The sequence below is a fragment of the Thermobia domestica genome, chromosome 18, assembly GCF_964235325.1.
Source record: "Thermobia domestica chromosome 18, izTheDome1.hap1.1, whole genome shotgun sequence".
NCBI lineage: Eukaryota > Metazoa > Arthropoda > Insecta > Zygentoma > Lepismatidae > Thermobia > Thermobia domestica.
The window spans coordinates 16,406,665-16,425,977 of NC_137471.1; the positions used below are offsets into that span (position 1 = coordinate 16,406,665).

General features: G+C 36.0%; 1 protein-coding gene across 1 annotated transcript in view; it reads right to left on the reverse strand.

The window, feature by feature from the left end:
- LOC145675570 (protein lethal(2)essential for life-like) overlaps window positions 1-19,313 on the reverse strand; it is a 37,300-nt gene that overhangs the window by 3,482 nt on the left and 14,505 nt on the right. The window contains exon 2 of the mRNA XM_081746088.1: window positions 2,841-3,272. Within this exon, the coding sequence (XP_081602214.1) occupies window positions 2,841-3,272 (432 nt within the window). The remainder of the gene's footprint in view (window positions 1-2,840; window positions 3,273-19,313) is intronic.

The window sequence follows — 19,313 nt, forward strand, 5'->3', positions numbered from 1 at the left end:
CGATGGCAGCCATATTGGATTACAGATGATAGTCTGACTTTTTTGTGAATATCTACTATTGACAAACGTAAATACCACATTTCGCTTCTCCAGTTCCAAGGATTTGAGCTGTACGTATGTGTGATACACAGTGCGGCATTTTGAACTCAAGGCGTCGCATTTTAGAACATTTCGCATCTTTTCGTCACCTACGCTTACCGATCAACATACATTTTTCTAGTTTCGGCAGTTTGGAGTGCGTATACTTGACAGGTTTTAAGCGGCCATCTTGGATTCAAGGTGACCATAGACTTTTCAATTGTTTGTGTTTGTACTGACCCTCTTATTTTCCACGGGGTTATCGTAGAGATTTGAGACTTGTTCTCTCATTTAACTGCTTTCAAACGATGTGTGGGGGTTCAATGGTAGAGCGTTCACCTCTGGTGTTTGGAATCTCTGGTTCGCGCCAAGTAACTGGTGGACAAACACCGTGTGCGTGGGTTTCCTCGGGGTTCTCCCACTTCATTCCACTATTTATCACCGTCTCATTTAGCCTAGACGGCATAACCATCGGACGTAAAACTCAGATTTCATTTCATTTTTCAAACTAGTTAACCCTCCTTGCCATTTGAACACTGAGTTGGACTTTGCCGGGCCCTGAGAAAACTTTCCTACTTTAAATCATTGTACTTTGCAAAATAATGCAACATGTGTTTTCCTGTTTTACATTTGTCTCGCCATTTCAGATTTATAGGGGTAGTCATGGACTAAGCTTTTGTTTACATTTTGACAGTCATTTTGCATTGGGTTGTAGAGAGTCATTTGTCTGACCCCTTCTAGGACCTGTAGAAGGTCTTTTTACCCCAAAAAGTGTCCCCTTGAAAATGATGGTATACGTGTTCGCCGAGTTTTCCATATACCCAACCGTTTCCGAATAAATGACCCGGTTCAAACTATTCTGACAACTAGTAGCTTTTACAGTATAAAACATGTTCTAACTCACGACGTTCTGACCGGTGGTACGTATAACTTTGGAATTCATCTAGTTATAACATAGCAAATGCAAAAACAATTGTCTCGTACAGATCTCAGCTGAGCCAGTTCGTGACCTCCCCCTATAAGTAAAGAGTGTCATTTCACCTTACACAAATAGCCATTAACTAAAGACCTGAAGTAAATTTCGATCTAAGTGCCATTTTCTGAAGTTTCAAGTTATAACCGGAATGATTGTCTATGGGCCAAGCCAGTTTAGGTATATTCGAATCTAAGTGCCAAACCTGTGCGTATAGTCCAGATCATTGCCAATAGAATGCATGAGGTGTATACGTACCGTACAAATTCTTGAGGATAAACATTATCTCAGAACTGTTCAAATGACACTTAGATCTTAATTTACTTCAGGTCTATATTCGTAAAGTGTAAACATATTTTAATAAGATACATAAAAAGTGGAAAAGTGCAGATAACAGCTTGTTTTCGAGTAACTTAGTACTGAGACTCGGTAAATGACCGATAATTAAACTTTAAGCATGGGCAGGGATTTGAACAAAATCATATTCACGTTCTCCAATTATCACAGGGTAATGATTGATGCTTCGTTGGAAAGCTTATTGAACACTGATCCCAACGAAGTAACATCGGTGCAATTCTCGCCCTATTCTTAGAATAAAATCCTGAAAACTACGAAAAGAATTTGGGAGCTCTGGCAACCCTTAGTCTACTGCTGACAAAATGAAGCTAACATGTCGGCAACACACTTGTGACAATATAAAAATGTAGCATTTTCTGCAATACAAAGCAAGATAATTCAGGAAGTCCGTACTGCAAATTCTTTAAAAAATGTGTAAAATAATTCATTGTATGACATTCACTCCGTCCCCTTACGACAACCGTGTTGTGTGTCACTTATTGACCGCAGAAAATACAGAAACACCAAATTCAGTGTTTCTAGACCAGTTCAGTGAGATTTCATATGGAACTGCCCATAAAATTTACGTCAAAAAGCAATGGCCAACTTTCCCCCCTTCCCCTCTGCCGTGTCGCGACAAAACGCTGTAACTTGAGTTACATTGTTTTGTCGCTATAAGCTTTTTTGAATTTCCCCCCACCGATACTTATGTTCACCAGGCCCAGCATTGAGCTGAGTCAAACTTTTGAAAATATACCAAAAAGAATTTCGATGTAAGTAGGAAATTAGCCGGTCTGTAGCGACTTTACGGCTCTTTCTCAAAACTGCTCCGCCAAAGTTAAAGAGTTTTGTCGCAACAGGGCAGCTCTACTCCACCCATATAACCAAGTACTTTTACAGGTTATTAAGCGTGTAGTGGACTACTTCATTGCTTTACATACCACTTTTTATGACTGATGCCCCAAGTGGGGAATGCCCCAAAAACACCTATTGCAAAAAAAAAAAAAAAAAAAAAAAAACGAACTTCACCCTTCCCCTCTCCATCATTTTAAACCCGCACATACATAAATTACATATCGGCGGCAAGCTTTATCCTTTAGGAACATGTTGATACCAAAATTATATTCCTAGCTTAATTAGGGGATGAGGTATTAAGGTTTAAAGCCTTGACACAGCAGTTGCGTCCTTTGGCGTTTAAGAGAGTTTGGCCGTCCTATTTTTTTTTTTTTTTTTTTTTAAGACTACGTCAATTCCTTTGCATAATTTATTATTTAGAAACTTAAATAGTTTGTTGTTGATACGTAATTTATTGTCAATATAATAACTATGATTTAATTTTTAAAAATGTCAAAGTTGAGTTCAGATACTCCGAAACAAAGTAATTTCGAATATAAAAAAATATTAATTTTCCTTTTCTAGTGTTGTCTATCCTATTGAAACAGAAAATAGTTACCTTTTTGGGTGCAGACACTGTCAGTACTCCATCAGATGACAGACTTGAAACTACGGACTCCGGCTCTACATCTTTTGGCAACATATAACGTCGAATGAAGTGTCTGGATATGAATCCATGCTCATCTTCCTTCTCTTCGTGTTTGCCCTCAATGACAACTGCATTGTCCACAGTCTTAACTGTTAATTCATTCGGAGAAAACTGCTGGACATCCAAGATCACCTGGAACTTATCTTTGTCGTTTTGGACACTGGACACTCCGCTGTCTCTTTGGTTAAGAAGTCTCCAGGGACGAAGGTAGCCGCATCTCAGGATAGTTGGTTGGTATAGATCATCCTCCAGAAGTCCTAGGCCAAAGTGTTGGTCGAACAGACTGGCTGGCCGGTGGAAATCAGACCAGAAATCACGATACAACAATGGAAGAAGAGACATCTGCAAAAAAGATCACGTGGAACACTTACTAAAAGCAGTAAGTATTTCTATTTATTTATTTATTTATTTATTGAACAAATTCCCAGATACAGCATAACTTTGCCGTTTTACACAGGGAAATGTTAACAAAAGAAAGAAACAAGACAACATAGAACAATGTCAAAAAAAGTATGAAAGTAATATTATTCCGTCAAAACTCGTTTAATTGCTCTTTCAAACACCGGGTAGCTTGAAAAAAAAAATGTCCACATCAGTTGTTACTTGATTATAATAGTTTGGTATTCTGTATTAAAAAAAAAAAAAAAAAAAAGACCTCTGTATAAGTGAAAACCTAGGACGGGCAAGATGGAATATGTGAGTATTTCGGATGATGCGGGAAGGAACACGTAAGGATAGTTCCTGAAGTAATATTTCCGATCTTAAGTTTCCATTAACTATTTTATGAAGATATTTCAGGTCAGATAATTCTGCGTACTTCCGGAGTCTGGATATTAAGATGTTGCAAGTGTTCCTTCTTACATATTTAGTGTTAATTTAGTTAAGCAACTTGATGTGCTGGAGTCAAGAATTGAGGAGTTGGACCAATATGGTCGCAGGAATACACTGGAAGTGCATGGTATTCCAGTTGCGAATAACGAAAATGTTACCCAAATAATAAAAGATGTAGGTAATGCGCTTGATTGTAAGTTGGACACTTCTATGATAGATACTTGTCATAGATTAAGTTCTACAGCAGGTAACTCCATCCCAGGCATAATTGTAAAGTTTGTCCGGAGACAAGATAGGGACGCATTCCTTCAAAAACGAAAGGTAAAACGTAATCTTTCCTGTCGTGATATTGGATTGAAGGTTAATAACTATCTGTCAATCCGAACCTTACTAGTTATAGGCGAAACTTGTTCAAGGAAGCAAGGAAGGTGAAACTTGAAAATAATTATTAGTTTGTGTGGATAGACTGGGCTTGTAAGATTAAGCTTAGAAAATCACCAACGACAGACGCGTATATACATTGAATTCGATGGCAGATATACAAGCTCTCTCGCATAAGTAGACATGTTTAGTGAGTATGATTTATCTGTTATCAAAATATGCGTAGTATTAATAACAAATCATGTGACTTGTATTTGGGAGTCTTGGCGGAGAATTATGATTTAATAGCTATTACAGAAACTTGGCTGACCAGTAATGTTTATGACAATGAAATATTAGACAACAGATATATAATCTATAGACAGGATAGGTTGGGGACTAGAGGAGGAGGTGTAATCTTAGCCATGAAAGAAAAATATAATAGTTATTCTATTATACTAGTATCGATGGCATTCAAATTGTTTGTACACGAATTGTAATACGAGCTATTAGGATAATGGTTGTGCTTTATATACCTCCTGGTACAAGTATTGATACTTATCGAGAGTTGTATTCAAAAATAGAGTATTTATTTGTCAAATATAATGATAAATTATTAATTATAGGTGACTAAAATTCCATCACTTATCGATACTGCAACAAATTGGAATGCAAAGGATATTTTCATCACAGAAATTAATAATTTTATATCATTGTTAGGGTTAACGAATGTGAATAATGTCTTAAATGTTAATCACAGAACACTTGATTTGGTTTTATGCGGCCGTGATGATGTAATTAAAGTTGAGTTATGTACCTCACCTCTGGTATCAGTTGATGTACATCACCCACCGTTGGTATTTAATATTCCATGTAATTATAATGATACCCGAAAGAGATGTGACGTCTCTTATTATAATTATCGTAAGGCAGTTTTTTGTAGTATCTATAGAGACTTAAAGAATCAAACATGGAATGACTTAAACGTTAGGAATATAAATGACGCTTTAGATATTTTCTATGATAGAGTATATAAAATTATTGAAACAACGTACCCAAGTTTAACAATAGAAATAGAAAATTTCCACCTTGATTCGATAATGAAATAATTAATGTTCTAAAGAGTATCATAGAAGACGCAGAAAAACTTCAAATTATCATGACGAACAATATAATGAATTTCGTAGACATTCGAAAAAATTGATAAAAAATGCGTATAATAACTACATTAAATCTTATGAAGAAATAATCAAACACGACCATAAAAAAATTTGGAATTTATTGAATAGTAAAAGCAAAAGAAAATCTAATATTTCTGTAATGCAATACAGGGATGATTCATTAAATTCACCTCAAGAAATTGCAAATGGGTTCGCTAAGTATTTTGGCAGTGTTTATGATCCTAGTCCACCTACATATACTTTGAAAATTATGAATCAGTTAAGCTATAGCTTAGCAATAACACATTTCTAAAAATGAAATTCACCAATGAATAAAGAAATTAAAATCTAGCAAAAGTAGTGGTCCAGATGAACTTCCCACATATTTATTTAAAGGTTGTGCTGAACCTGTATTAGTTTCACTATATTGGATATTCAATTTAATTTTGAAAACTGAATCCTTTCCGGATAAATGGAAGCTGAGTAAAATAACACCGATACTAAAAACAGGAAACTAAGAATATTGAAAATTATAGACCTATTGCCCTAATTTCAGTTCCTTCAAAAATTTTCGAACAAATTTTATTTAACAGAATTTTCTCGCATGTCAAATCCTATATTTCACCTTTTCAGCATGGTTTTTACCCAGGACGCTCAACTTTGACCAACTTAACTTCCTTTTCTCAATTTATTGCAAGTTCTATAAATGATGGATATTACGTTGATGTAATTTATACGGATTTTCAAAAAGCATTTGATAAATTAAATCACACGGTTTTAATAAGTTTTAATAAATAAGCTTCTGGCTATGGGATTTTCAACCTCTTTGATAAATATTATGATCTCTTATTTGCGAGGTAGAACATATTTTGTCAATTATAATTTTGTAAAATCTTATTTACGTAGCTAATTCAGGTAGGCCTATACCACAGGGTTCAAATTTGGGCCCATTGCTATTTTCCTTATTCATTAACTACAAAGAGATTAATAGTTGTCTGCAATGGTGTATCAGAAAAATTATATTTTAACATAAAAAAATGTAATGTTATAGTGTTTTCAAATAAAATTAATTGTCCATCTTTTGAGTATAAGATTAATAGTGAAAAGTTAAAAAGAGTATATTCTGTTGATGACTTAGGTGTATTATTAGATCATAAGTTTACACTTAAATGTCACAAATAAAATTATTGCAGAGTCGTACAGGGCACTAGGGTTTTTAATAAGGAGTACAAGAGACCTATATAATATCCAAGCTTTAAAACACCTCTTTATAGCGATGATTAGAAGTAAGTTGGAATACTGTTGTGCTCTTTGGGATCCTATTCACAAATTACAAGCAAATAACATAGAACGAGTCCAATTTAAATTTTTGAAACATCTTTATTTCAAATTGTATCATATATCAGCAACTAAAAATAAGATCTCTTATTCTTCTCTTTTAATTAAATTTGATATGCATTCTCTTTACAGTAGACGTTTCCTTATTCAGCAAACATATTTGTACAAGACAGTAAACTTAGTAACAGATAATTGTAATTTGCTCCAATATATTAATTTCAATATACCAAAACGACCATTGCGTAAGAATTTAATATTTAACATAACGAGAACTCACATTACAATTCACCAGGACTCATTCATAGTTAGAGCTTGTAAGAAGTTCAATCAGCTGGTTTCATCAGATTTGGATCTTGACTTCTCTTATCCTACCGCTGTATATTTGCGTATACTCAAAAATATTTTGAAAAAAATTATGTATGGATTAATTAAATAATTAAGAAGTGTTATCTCTGAGTTGAACCTATGCTGGAGACATTTTTTCATATTCATTTTCATATTTTTCATTTTCTTTTAAATTTATACTATTAATATTTTAATTTGTTTTTATTATTTAACTTTTATTGTTCCTTGTTTACATGTATTTTTTATTTCTTTCAGGATATAGATATATGTATTTCATATGTAATTATGTGTGTATACATATGTTCCTCTGTAAATGGAGTCTGGTTCTGCAGAGGACTTATAAATAATATTCGAAGTGCAGGAGCACGAAAACAGACTATAGCGATAAAGAAATTAAGAATAGAATCAAGTCTGGAGAGATGTGTAGGTGTTGCCATGGAACATATGGGGAGCAGTATTCGATCTTGGGCGCTATTAAAGTTTTATAAAAAGTTACTAATGACGAAACAGTGTTGTTCAGTGAATCAATAAAGTCGTCCCAACATGCGCATTAAATTCTTAAGTATTGAGGAGATAATCAGAAAATGAGAGTTTTGAATCAAAGATGACACCAAGATCATTATGACTAGCAGAAAGTGTGATAGGGGAATCATTGATATGGTATGTGGAGGGAAAAGGAGACTTTTTCAAAGTAATAGTAATACTGTCACATTTCTTATTGTTGAGTTTCAAGTGGCACATTTCACACCAGCCTATAAGGTAATTTATGTCTTCCTGTAGAGCAATTGTCTCATGGACACTACATTTCTCTGTATAACTTACAATCGTCAGCAAAAAGCAAAAGGCCACTAGGTTGAGCTGACAAGTGCGTGTAGAGATCATCCACACACTTGACAAATAGTAGAAGCCCAAAATATATTAAAAACTGTTTATGCACGCATAATACAAGAGTAAAAGATCCTATAAACATGAGCAGTATAGAAACTTGCGGTAAATTTCGTACTATGTATAATATGCATGGAAAACAATAGTGTACTTTGATTTATTGTGCTAAGTTGTTTATAGAAATTATTGCTAAAATAAATGTTAAATACAAAAAGGTACCATGACAAACAAATTGTGTCACGTTAACATCTAAGATAGGGTTGCCATATTTGAAAAAATAAATCCGGGACGCTACTAAATTAAGAGAAACTTTGAAATGACTAAAATGAAAAGTGATATATACTAATTTACTTTGTTCCATTAGATAGTTACTCAAGTATTACGTAATTATATTTTTAGACATTTTACTAGACCTTCTCCCTAAATAAGCAGTCTTAAGGAGATTATTTATCCCCTTTCCTGGTATTTTTTAATCTCAGGATATGTTTGAGATTAAAATATTTCAGAAGCAAGATGCAGATTCAAATAGTACAAAAGATACGGTAAGGTAAAACCCTTTTGCCCCTGGCCCAATAAAACGAAAGCTTCGTTCAATGTCAAAATAGTTAAATCGTGAACTTAAAATCTATTTTATGCATTCAAGTTTTCTCTTTCTTTTCAACTGTTGAATTGCCATACTCAGAAGTTGAAGAGAATAATTATGTAAGGAGCGCATTAAGGGCGGATCCAGGGCCCCCAGGCTCAGGGGGCCCCAAAAATCCTCCTCTAATATTAAAATACAGCGATCAACTTACTATATTATAGGCTTCAGACCCTGTCTCCGTTATGAATAAGTAATCTTGTATGGAAACAACTGTTGGCCAGTATACAAACCCACAAAGTTGTCTTCCTATACTTTTAACTGTATCGAAGAAACCGAAATTTAAAAGACCGTTATTTAGGATTTTTTGATGCGTATCTTAAGGCGGAAAGAGGGGATTTAAAGGGGAAGAATAAAGTTTATGTAAAAAGAAAAAGTGTCAAACTGTTCGGAAGTTGAAACTACGTAAAATTAGTTTTTTTGGGGGGGGGGAGTACACTCCCATTACTTATCTAAAAAAATGCTGTGGGGGTAAAGACCCCTAAGGATTATTCATACACAATCGAAAACCAAAAATGAAAGTCGAGTCCAGTTTTCGGTGTCGCTGAAATGACTAGCGAGTCAAAGTTTACCTGCAGTCCCCATCGGCATGAGCAGTGATGAAAATTTCCAATTCATAAAAACATACTCCACTTATTCCTACATCGTTGTATAGCCGTGATGTGAGGTGGAAAATTTTCTTCTATACTTTTCCGGAAAATTTTCCGTTCTTAAATATCAGTGATCAAGGAACAGTTCCTCAGTATTCATAAAATTGATTAAAATCATTTATAAAAATGTTAAAAAGTGAAAGATCGTGTAAAGAATCTGAAAATTTTCATGGCTCACAATTTCCAGTACTATGTAGGAACAAGTGAAACAGTGTTTCATGAATCGAAATATTTTGTGTCTTGTACGGAAAAATTCAAGAACTTTTTATGAGTCGGAAAATTTTCATCATTTTGAAGCAAAAAGTAAAACAACTTTTTGTGAATCGGAAAGTGTTATTGCTATGTAGAAACAAACGTAAGGAATTTTCATGAATCGGAAAATTCTCATCACGATGTAGAAACAAGTGAAAACACTTCATAATCCGGACAGTTTTGGATATTATGTATAGTGATGTTAGATGGAAAATTTTCCACTATATTTAACTGCACATTGAGATATGCAATTCCTGTAGAGGAAAATTAGACAACAAATTATAATTTTCCAATTAGATTTCGGGAACCAGAAACTTTCCTAATATTTCAAGTTGGGAAGTAAAAATCTACATTTCTCTCTCTCTCTCTCTCTCTCTCTCTCTCTCATATCTACTTATTTATAAATGTTGCAGAATGTAAATCTATAAAAGTAGTAAAGCTATGAAAAAACAGTCTTATGCGTATTAAACTGACGAAATCTAATATTGTAATATCAAAGGTGGATTCTGAGGGAAGAACGCATTGAAGTTTTTGAAATATTCTTGAAATGAAGAATAGTTAGATTTTCACTTCATGAAACTTTTTAAGACAATATTTATTACCAATAAATTTTACGGCTAAACAACGATGTAAGAATAAGTGAAGTATGTTTTTATGGATCGGAAAACATTCATGACTTAATAAATTGAAATTTTAAATAATAGAATATGATATTTGTACTCTACGAACTCATGTGCTCTCCAGTTTGAATACACACAGAGAGAGAGGAGTTGAGTTGATTGAGTTTAACGTCCCTTTCAGCAGCGAGACTAAATAAGACGGGACCAACTCATTAACGTGAAATCCGAACTACATGAGCTCCCGCTGAGAATCAAAGCCAGGTCTTACATGCCAAAGGCGCGTATGCTAACCGCTTAGCAACGAAGGAGCCCGCAGATGAAAGAGAAACACTAAAAGTTTACTTCCCAACTTGAAATATTAGAAAATTTTCCGGTTCCCGAAAGCTAATTGGAAAATTATAATTTCTTGCTGACTAACTTTCCTCTACAGAAATTCAATTTTGTAGCTGAATGTGCAGTTAAACATAGTGGAAAATTTTCCACCTAACATCACTATACATAATATCCAAAATTGTCCGGCTTATGAAAAGTTTTTTCACTTGTTTCTACATCGTGATGAAAATTTTCCGATCTATGAAAATTCCTTTCACTTGTTTCTACAGAGCAATAAAACTTTCCGATTCACAAAAAGTAGTTTTATTTTTTGCTTCAAAATGATGAAAATTTTCCAACTCATAAAAAGTTCTTCAATTTTTCCATATAAGACAAAACATTTCGATTCATGAAAAATTGTTCAACTTCTTCCTACATTCTACTGAAAATTGTCTGAGCCATGAAAAATTTCAGATTCTTTAAACGATCTATCACTTTTTTACATTTCTATACATGAATTCAACCAATTTTATGATTGCTGAGGAATTGTTACTTGACTACTGATATTTTTTTTAGAACGCAAAATTTTCCGGAAAAATATAGCGGAAAATTTTCCACCTTACATCACTAGGCATGAGAGAGAAAACTAGTTTTATAAAAGCGGTCAAAATTACTATCTAATCCATAGTTTTCTGGGTCACTGATTCGTGATAGCCTCGATGATGTTTAAGCCCATGCTTAGCAGTGGCGTATACTGGTTTGATGGTTTGGGCTACCACTAACCTTTATAAAATTTGTACATCATTATTATTATTATTATTATTATTATTATTATTATTATTATTATTGGAGTCTTGTTTCTAAGTTTTATACAGTCTTCAAAAGAATAAACCTGTACAACACTTTCCTTTTATCAAGTAGATAAATAGGATTCTCCACTTGTGGAACAACGATATTACATTTCTACCTTTTTTGTTCCATGAACTAACTATACATTCTGTTTTGGATAGGGGTAACGCTACTCAGAAAATGGAAAAAAATGAAATGAAATCTTGAGTTTTACGTCCCACGGTTATGCCGGTTAGGCTAAAGGAGACGGTGATAATGAGAGATGAGTGAAATGGTGGAATGAAGAAAGTGGGAGGAAACGGGAGAACCCCGAGAAAACCCACGAGCACGGTGTTTGTCCACCACAAAGTACTCAGAAAATGGAAGCTAAGAGTAATAAAGAACGCTGAAATAGGCGATTAGCCAACGAAGAAGCCTAAATCTGTAAGGGTCTTGGCAACGAAAAGCAAATAATAAAACGAGTATAACAGCTATGCCAAATTTCTCTAAACAAGATTTGTTGTGTTGACGCAAACCGCTATCGAAATATTCTCAAGATGTCCAAGACAATTCCCAGAGACCTTCAAAATGTCGTTATTTCTCATGGGTAATTTCCCTTTACTCTTCGCTCACGCCCAAAACTAGATACGATTCTTGCTTTGGTAACTGGAGAGTGGTTACTGCTGCGTTGTCATGTGTTATCTAGTGCTCTCAAACGGGTCGGGTTGACCCGACCCAAGTCGGGTCAGCTCTGGTCGGGTTGTCTGAATATTATGTTCCATAATCGAAATAACAGAACAAACGAGATTTTATTTCTTTTCTCTTTAAATTATTTCGGAATTTGATTTAAATCAACGAATTTATATAAAAAAAACATCAAGTGATTCAAATCTTGATTAAAATCGTGATTTAAATCAAACTGATTTAAATCAATCCACCCTGCTATGTAGTATAGTTTCTAAGACGAAAGTTAGCTACGAAATTATTTTTTTTAAAAATTCTCCCATTCTTAATATTTAAAAATTAATCTTATACGAAGGTCGACTGGTCGTATGATTTCAAACATTGAGGAAATGTGTGTTCCCGTACAGGATTGTACAAAAAAAAAAAAAAAAAAAAAAAAGATAGATTAGCGCAGGAGTAGTAGCAGCGTAGAACAGATTCAAAGAATATTTCTTTGTCAATTTACTATTCACCTTTTCTACGTAGTGTCTTCAAATGTCATGTACAGAAGAATGGTCGACGCTTAGTTTCCCTTGTGACTTCTCGTGTAGTTTTCTGCTTCGGGAATCAGCTCTAATTCGTAGTATTCTACAACCGAACGACGTTAATGATTATCCTCCAAGCTTAAGTCAATTTTGGGAACCAACCTTCCATTGTATACACGTTACCTCACATTGCCTTATTAAAGTTTTGAATTATTTTTTGGGCTCTACAACCGAATGTAAATAGTTTCATTGAAGCACATCTTACGAAAACAGTGTTTTGTTTTCCTATTAATTCAGGCATTCAACTGATGCACAAATCTATTTCCTATGACGTATCAAGACAGTCCAAACATACGCATTCGAATGATTAAAAATGAAATGAAATTAAGTTTTACGTCCCACAGTTATGCCAGCTAGGCTAAAGGAGACTGGTGAGAAATTAATGAAATGGTGGAATGAAGAAAGTGGGAAGAAACGGGAGAACTCCGAGAAAACACATGCACACTGTCCACCAAAATTTACTTAGCGGGAGCTGAGATCGAACCAGGGACCCATTGCACCAGAGGTGAACGCTCTACCACTGAGCCACCGCGGCCCCTTTTCGAATTATTAATTTCATACAGTCATGTTTATGACCATTGGTAGGCCTAAGTAGCCTAAAGTACCCAAATTCCTACATTAATTTTACGCAGCCCAAATCGAACGCTGTGGTATTCAGTCCTTTAGAATATACTGTGTATATGCGCGTAAAAAGTTAAAAATACGGTCTAGTATAATTATAATTAGGAACCCGACCAGCGACAACTACGCTAATTGTCCGGGGCAAGAACTCGCCTTAGTGACCCCTGATCAAACCCCTCTTCCCCAAATATTTGCCCAATTTTGCGCCTTCCCAATCCGACGCCCGGGGCACAAGCTCCGTGTGCCCCCCCCCCAGTTACGTTAATGAACCCGACTAATAGAATTCTTGACAACTGTCCAGAAAATTATCCATAAGATGAGAAATAACTAAGACTTCAGAAAACTGGGGCGGAAGAAACTCACATGCCAAACAGCGCAAACATTTGAGTTTTTTTTTTTCCTCTTCTCTTCAGAATGCTTGCAAACCTTCAGTGAAATAACTTCATTTTGCGCCACACGAGTTATGCTAGATTTAGACTAGCCGCCGTTGGTCCTACTAATTAATCTATGAAGATTTTGCAATATTTTCCAAAAGTAAAGTACAGTTGACTACTATCCAGCCTACTAAAAAGAAATTAAATAAAATGAGGACTTATGAACAATCTGTTTTTAATGCTTCATAAAATAGCTAATTTCCCAGATATTTGGAGTTTAGCGGTATCTTGATGTAAAGAGTTCAGTTTTAGCGACTGAACATTGCATTGAAAATAATTTGTACATTTGCTGACGTTCTAGTTTTGTCATGTTAATATTATGGTGGTTTGTTCAATAAATATTAGATTGAAGGATTCAAGAGCTTTACGAATGTATGAGTACACTTAGTGAACGTATTCACAATCTATTTTTATATGTTCGACTTGCGAATAATAGATTATATCAGTTATATTGATTATATTTCTGTTTACAAGCAGCAATCACTACTATTTAGCAGTAGCGTAGCGTGGTATTCCGAAATGGGGATGCCAAAGTTAGTCACTTGTGCGATACAATACTACTAAAATCAGCAATACATAGCTATACCGATGGGAAATATAGGGTTGTAAAAAATTTAGGGGGGAGGCCCCCTAATTGGTGGCCTAGTGGGCATACAGAAGCAAATGCGTGGATTACGTCAGAAGCCAATAAGCAATTGTCTCAGCTTCTTACCACTACCGTGTGACAAGAAAACTCGGTCCCGCTGTTGTATGAACATTGTTTCCAGTATAGTTCCCTTTATTTCTTTATCGTGGGCAGCTTCTTTCTCCGCATACCATACTTCAATCTCGTTCTTTAAGAAGTCGCCATTAGAAATTTGTCATCTTGAGTCCGAAACTCAGACGCCCATTCGTGAATATGGGCCTGAGTGTATACGTGTATCATTTGAAGATGTAAATAGAAAATACTTAAACCAACTCTGGGGGCCTGTTTCTGAGTATGTATTTCGTTGTCAGATATCCAGATACTGAAGGCAGGGGAGCAAATCTGTCTTCAACATTCGGGGAACGGGTAAGACCGTTCCCATTTTTTAAAGCAATGTTCAAAATATTTACGAAGTTGAAAAACAATGCTGTGGAGGATCAGAGTTGTCTTCAACATTTGGAGGAGGGCATATTTGAGGCTTACTCTGGGGGGAGGGGTGATGAAACCCATTACGGTAGATGAATCTGATTTCTGAGGTGAACCTGTTGTATATTATATACCAGGCGTTGTAGATAAAATTGTGATACGCATCAACTGTCGTGAGCACATTCTGAAATCTGAATACATGCATATTTATAATTGATATGTTTCTATTTACGCATCCACAATGATCCACATTAAAATTTTAGGACACATGTTTTGTAATAATATAAATAATGACTTCCCCAAAACTATGAAAGAAAATCAACTATGTATGGCGCAACAATACTCTTATTTGAGCAAAATTATGATGATCAGAATAGCATTATACGAATCGTTACAGGAACTAAACAAATAGTTGAAAATAGACTAACAATAAATGATAATGAAATATTCAAAAACATATATATATATATATATATATATATATATATATATATATATTTTTTTTAAATGAAACAAGTCAAGGGAAACAATTTCATCCCACTTACCTTTGTGGCATTCGGATACAAATCATCCCAATTTCAAATCGGGTGGAGGAGACATGTCCCCCTCATCTCCTCGGGATATGTGCTAATGACTGAAGGGCCCAAGCAATCTTTGCAAGGGACGAGAATGCTGGCGCTCTTGGTCTACCAGATCGGTGACCGTGATTCTACAGAATGCTTTATATTTATGCTTGTGTGTGTGAGCTCCCTCAAAGAGTTTCTGGCCACGCCACTGGACATACTATGTACGAGGGCTGTCTAAAAAGTATCCGACCTTTGGCCTGAAAAATAGTTGCGAATACCTGACAGATTTGGGACCCTAATCCCCTTCAAAGTAGGCCCCTTGTGCTTCCACACACTTAGCCCATCGATCCTTCCACTGCTGGAAACACCGCTGGAAGTCTTCTTTTGAAATGTTGTTCAGCTCCGTCGTCGTGTTCCGCATTATGTCTTCTCTACTCTCAAAACGGGATCCCTTCAGAGGCGTCTTCAAGTTTGGAAACAACCAGAAGTCACAAGGAGCCAGGTCTGGAGAGTAGGGAGGTTGGTGAACGGTTGTAATTCCATGTTTGGCTAAGAACGTGTGGATCAATTGGGATGAATGTGCTGGGGCGTTGTCATGATGGACGTGCCAGTTCTTCGCTGTCCACATGTCTGGTCTTTTGTGCCGGACTGCGTCACGGAGTCGCCTGAGAACATCTTGATAGTACTCCTTTGTCATTGTTTGTCCTTCCGGTGCGTACTCGTGATGCACAATCCCACGGGCATCGAAGAAAACAGTCAGCAACACCTTGATTTTGCTTCGCACCTGCCGCGCTTTCTTCGGCCTTGGAGAATCGGGATGCTTCCATTGAGACGATTGTTGTTTTGTTTCTGGGTCGTACCCGTACACCCATGACTCATCTCCAGTTATCACGGAATCCAGATACCCAGGATCAGTGTTGGTGGTGTCCAGAAGGTCCTGTACAACGTCAAAACGGGTGTCTTTGTTCCTGAGACAACAACTTGGGTACAAATTTAGCAGCCACTCGTTTCATGTTCAAATCGTCACGCAAAATTGCATGTGCAGAATCTTGACTCACTCCAACATCATCTGCAATCTCCCGCACTGTCAAACGGCGATCTGCCATCACCAAGTTTCGCACCCGCTCAACAACAGCTGCATTCCGAGCAGTTTGGGGCCTGCCGCTACGCTGCTCACTCTCGACTGATGTGCGGCCATCTTTGAATCGGTTGAACCATTGTTTAATTTGTGTTACACCCATCGCATCTTCTCCAAACACTTGCTGAATCTTACGAATTGTTTGGCTTTAAGAATCACCCAGCCTTTGACAGAATTTGATGCAGTATCTTTGCTCAATTCGTTCAGTCATCTTGCGAGAAACACTAAATCCGACGAACACTACCAACAGCACCTCACTTCGCGACCACCAGCTCACGACTGGCACACGCGAACGCGGTGAAAAATTCAAGCATGCGCATTAAGGTTCCTCCTTCCACCGTGCACGGTGGCGCCGCCTGAGAATCACTACTTTGCGTGGATTAAGGTCGGATACTTTTTAGACAGGCCTCGTATTTATGATGAGGGTTAATAGTTTGCCTTTAATTACGATTACAATTACGATGCACTTAATTACGATTAAAGCATAACTATTTTTGAACTATTATTTACATAAAAGACATGCTTCAAAAAGGCATTGAACTAACCATTTCTGTTTTGTTCTCTTTCCTTGACGTTAGCGCTCGTACGTTCTGTACAGAAACTATAGCTTAGTTCAAAACAGATAGAGTTGGAAATACTTGAAGATATGCCAGCCTATCTAAAGCAAAATGTTGAGTTGCAAGGGGTGAAGGGAGTTAAGAAAGCAAGTAGTTGCGCATGCGCACTCCACAGACAGCAGACGAAAACCCCGTTTCTTGCAGTAGGCTTGGATACCCAAGGAACATAGCATACGAGAAGAGGAAATATAGAAAATGTGCATCTGAGTGACGCGCATGCGTAGGTTCCGCTTATCAAAGTAAGGCGAGAGAGCACATCCAGAAGATTATAGTGGAAATAATTGTGATAATTACAAGCAGTGATTTATTTGTGGATTTTGTAGAAGGGGGGAATATTTATGCAAGATTGTGTTCCACATAACAGAACAATTTTAAAGTCGGGTTGGGATAACATTATTTCTAAACCTACCTACTTTGAAATTATGGTACTAGTTTGATAGGCGGTCCCCAAGTTTATTAATTTTTTTTTTTTTACTTTTTAAAATCAAATTTACGATAAATACGGATAGGTAATTTAGATAAGACTTGGTTGGGTAGATTAGATTACATGCGTTACTTACTTTGTTACTTTTCATCCTACTGTTGAGGACAAGTGTGCAGCATCCAGTAAAAGCCCTATAGTTACATTGCAATCTGCGCAACTTGTCATAACAAGTGTCACTCCTACGTAAAACAGTTTTGTTATAACAAGTAATTCCTTAGTCCATTCTAATATGGTCTTTGAAGACCAAATTCCTCTCCTGAACAATAAATACAACAAAAGGTAGGAGTTTACTTTGGGCAGAACAGTGATAGCTGCACATACACTTGAACCTAATTTTATTAAATAGAATGGAAAAGACGGGACTAAATAACATTCCTCAAATCATAAATAAGTTTTAGTACCATTTTACCCCTTGTATTTAATAAAATTAGATTCAGGGGTGTGTGCACCTATCACTGTTATGCTGAAAGTAAATATTTGGCGAACAAAACATACTGGTATTAAAACGAATCCAGAATTGAACAAAGACTAATCTGGTCTCTGAAGAATCATGAGTACGTATTAAACAATTACCAATATGATGCCTGGAAAAAAGAAACTTTATCTTTTTTTTTTTTTTTCATTTTCACTCTCGAAACAAACAGCCCTTATACAATGTTTACAGTTTTTGCAACAAAATCACAAGAAAGGATTGACTGCCGATTTCACCTTGGGTTAAGCTGAAGCATGATTTATGGCATGTTATTTAACACTGTCTTTAGAAATTAACAACACTTTCACATCGTACCTCACTTTAGAATAGTAAAGCAATAGGAGGTTGGTTTAAATCGGATACCGTCTTTTTCCCCAGTTGGTTTGTCAGTAGCAGCACGATGTCCATTTTTTATCCAGCTGATGGCATACTTTTCTGTATTGAAGGTCCATTAACGTTTATGAATAGAAGAGATTCGAAGGTTTTTACAAATAAACAGTTTCTAGCCTCAGAATGCTGTATGTTAAAGCTGGAAAAGCCTCTCCCACATTCTGCAGAAGAAACTAGAAGAACAGTGATTCTCAGTTTAAGATTTTGTACATTTTGCCCAATATTAGAAGGTTTCATCTTATGCTCTCGGAATTCCAGCAGAATTTTGGCTGAATCGTCAAAGGAAATTTTATTTTGTTTATTTACATTTTTTAAAAAACTTAAATCATTTCTTTGTCGCCACATAACATTCTTGCAGACAATTCTTCTGGGCTATTGGATTGTAGGAAAATCTCGACTCCACTTAACGTTTCGTTAAGAAAGCAAGACCCTATGTTATCTGCTAGACCCTGAAAGAATAGCAATCTTATTTTCTGGTACTTCTCAAGAGAACTGTCTGAATGTTTGGAAGTGAGACTCCACAAAACTGACCAGTTTCTTCAAACTGATGTTGTAATTATTACATGGACATGCCGTCTTTTTCTTTCAATGCTTTCACAACACTTACAGTTGTTTCAATTTTCCTCGTTGCCTGTACAAGGGATACTGATCTTTCTTGTAGAAATAGGGTAAGGACATGTAGAGGTTCCAACACATCTCAGATCATGGACATTTCATAAACAAAATTCCACTTAGTGAGTTGTGTGTACAGGTCCGAAAATATTGTACCCCGCTGAAAGCTTCTCTGCAAATTTGTAGAAGTTTCTCGAAAGTGTTTAGGACTAGAACCGCAGGGTAGGTCTTCCACAATGCTTCTACTGAATGGTAAGAAGAGCCTAGCCACTGTATATCAAAAACCTTTGTAATATTGTGGAAGCAAATACCTAGTTCTTCTGATGCTAATTCGCTTTCTCGCCTGTTCTTCAAGGACATTGAGTAAATACTGTATAATCGCTCTACAAGGTTTTGAAAACGAACCATATCTGAAATCGTATTAACAACGTTGTGAACAGCCAGTTCCA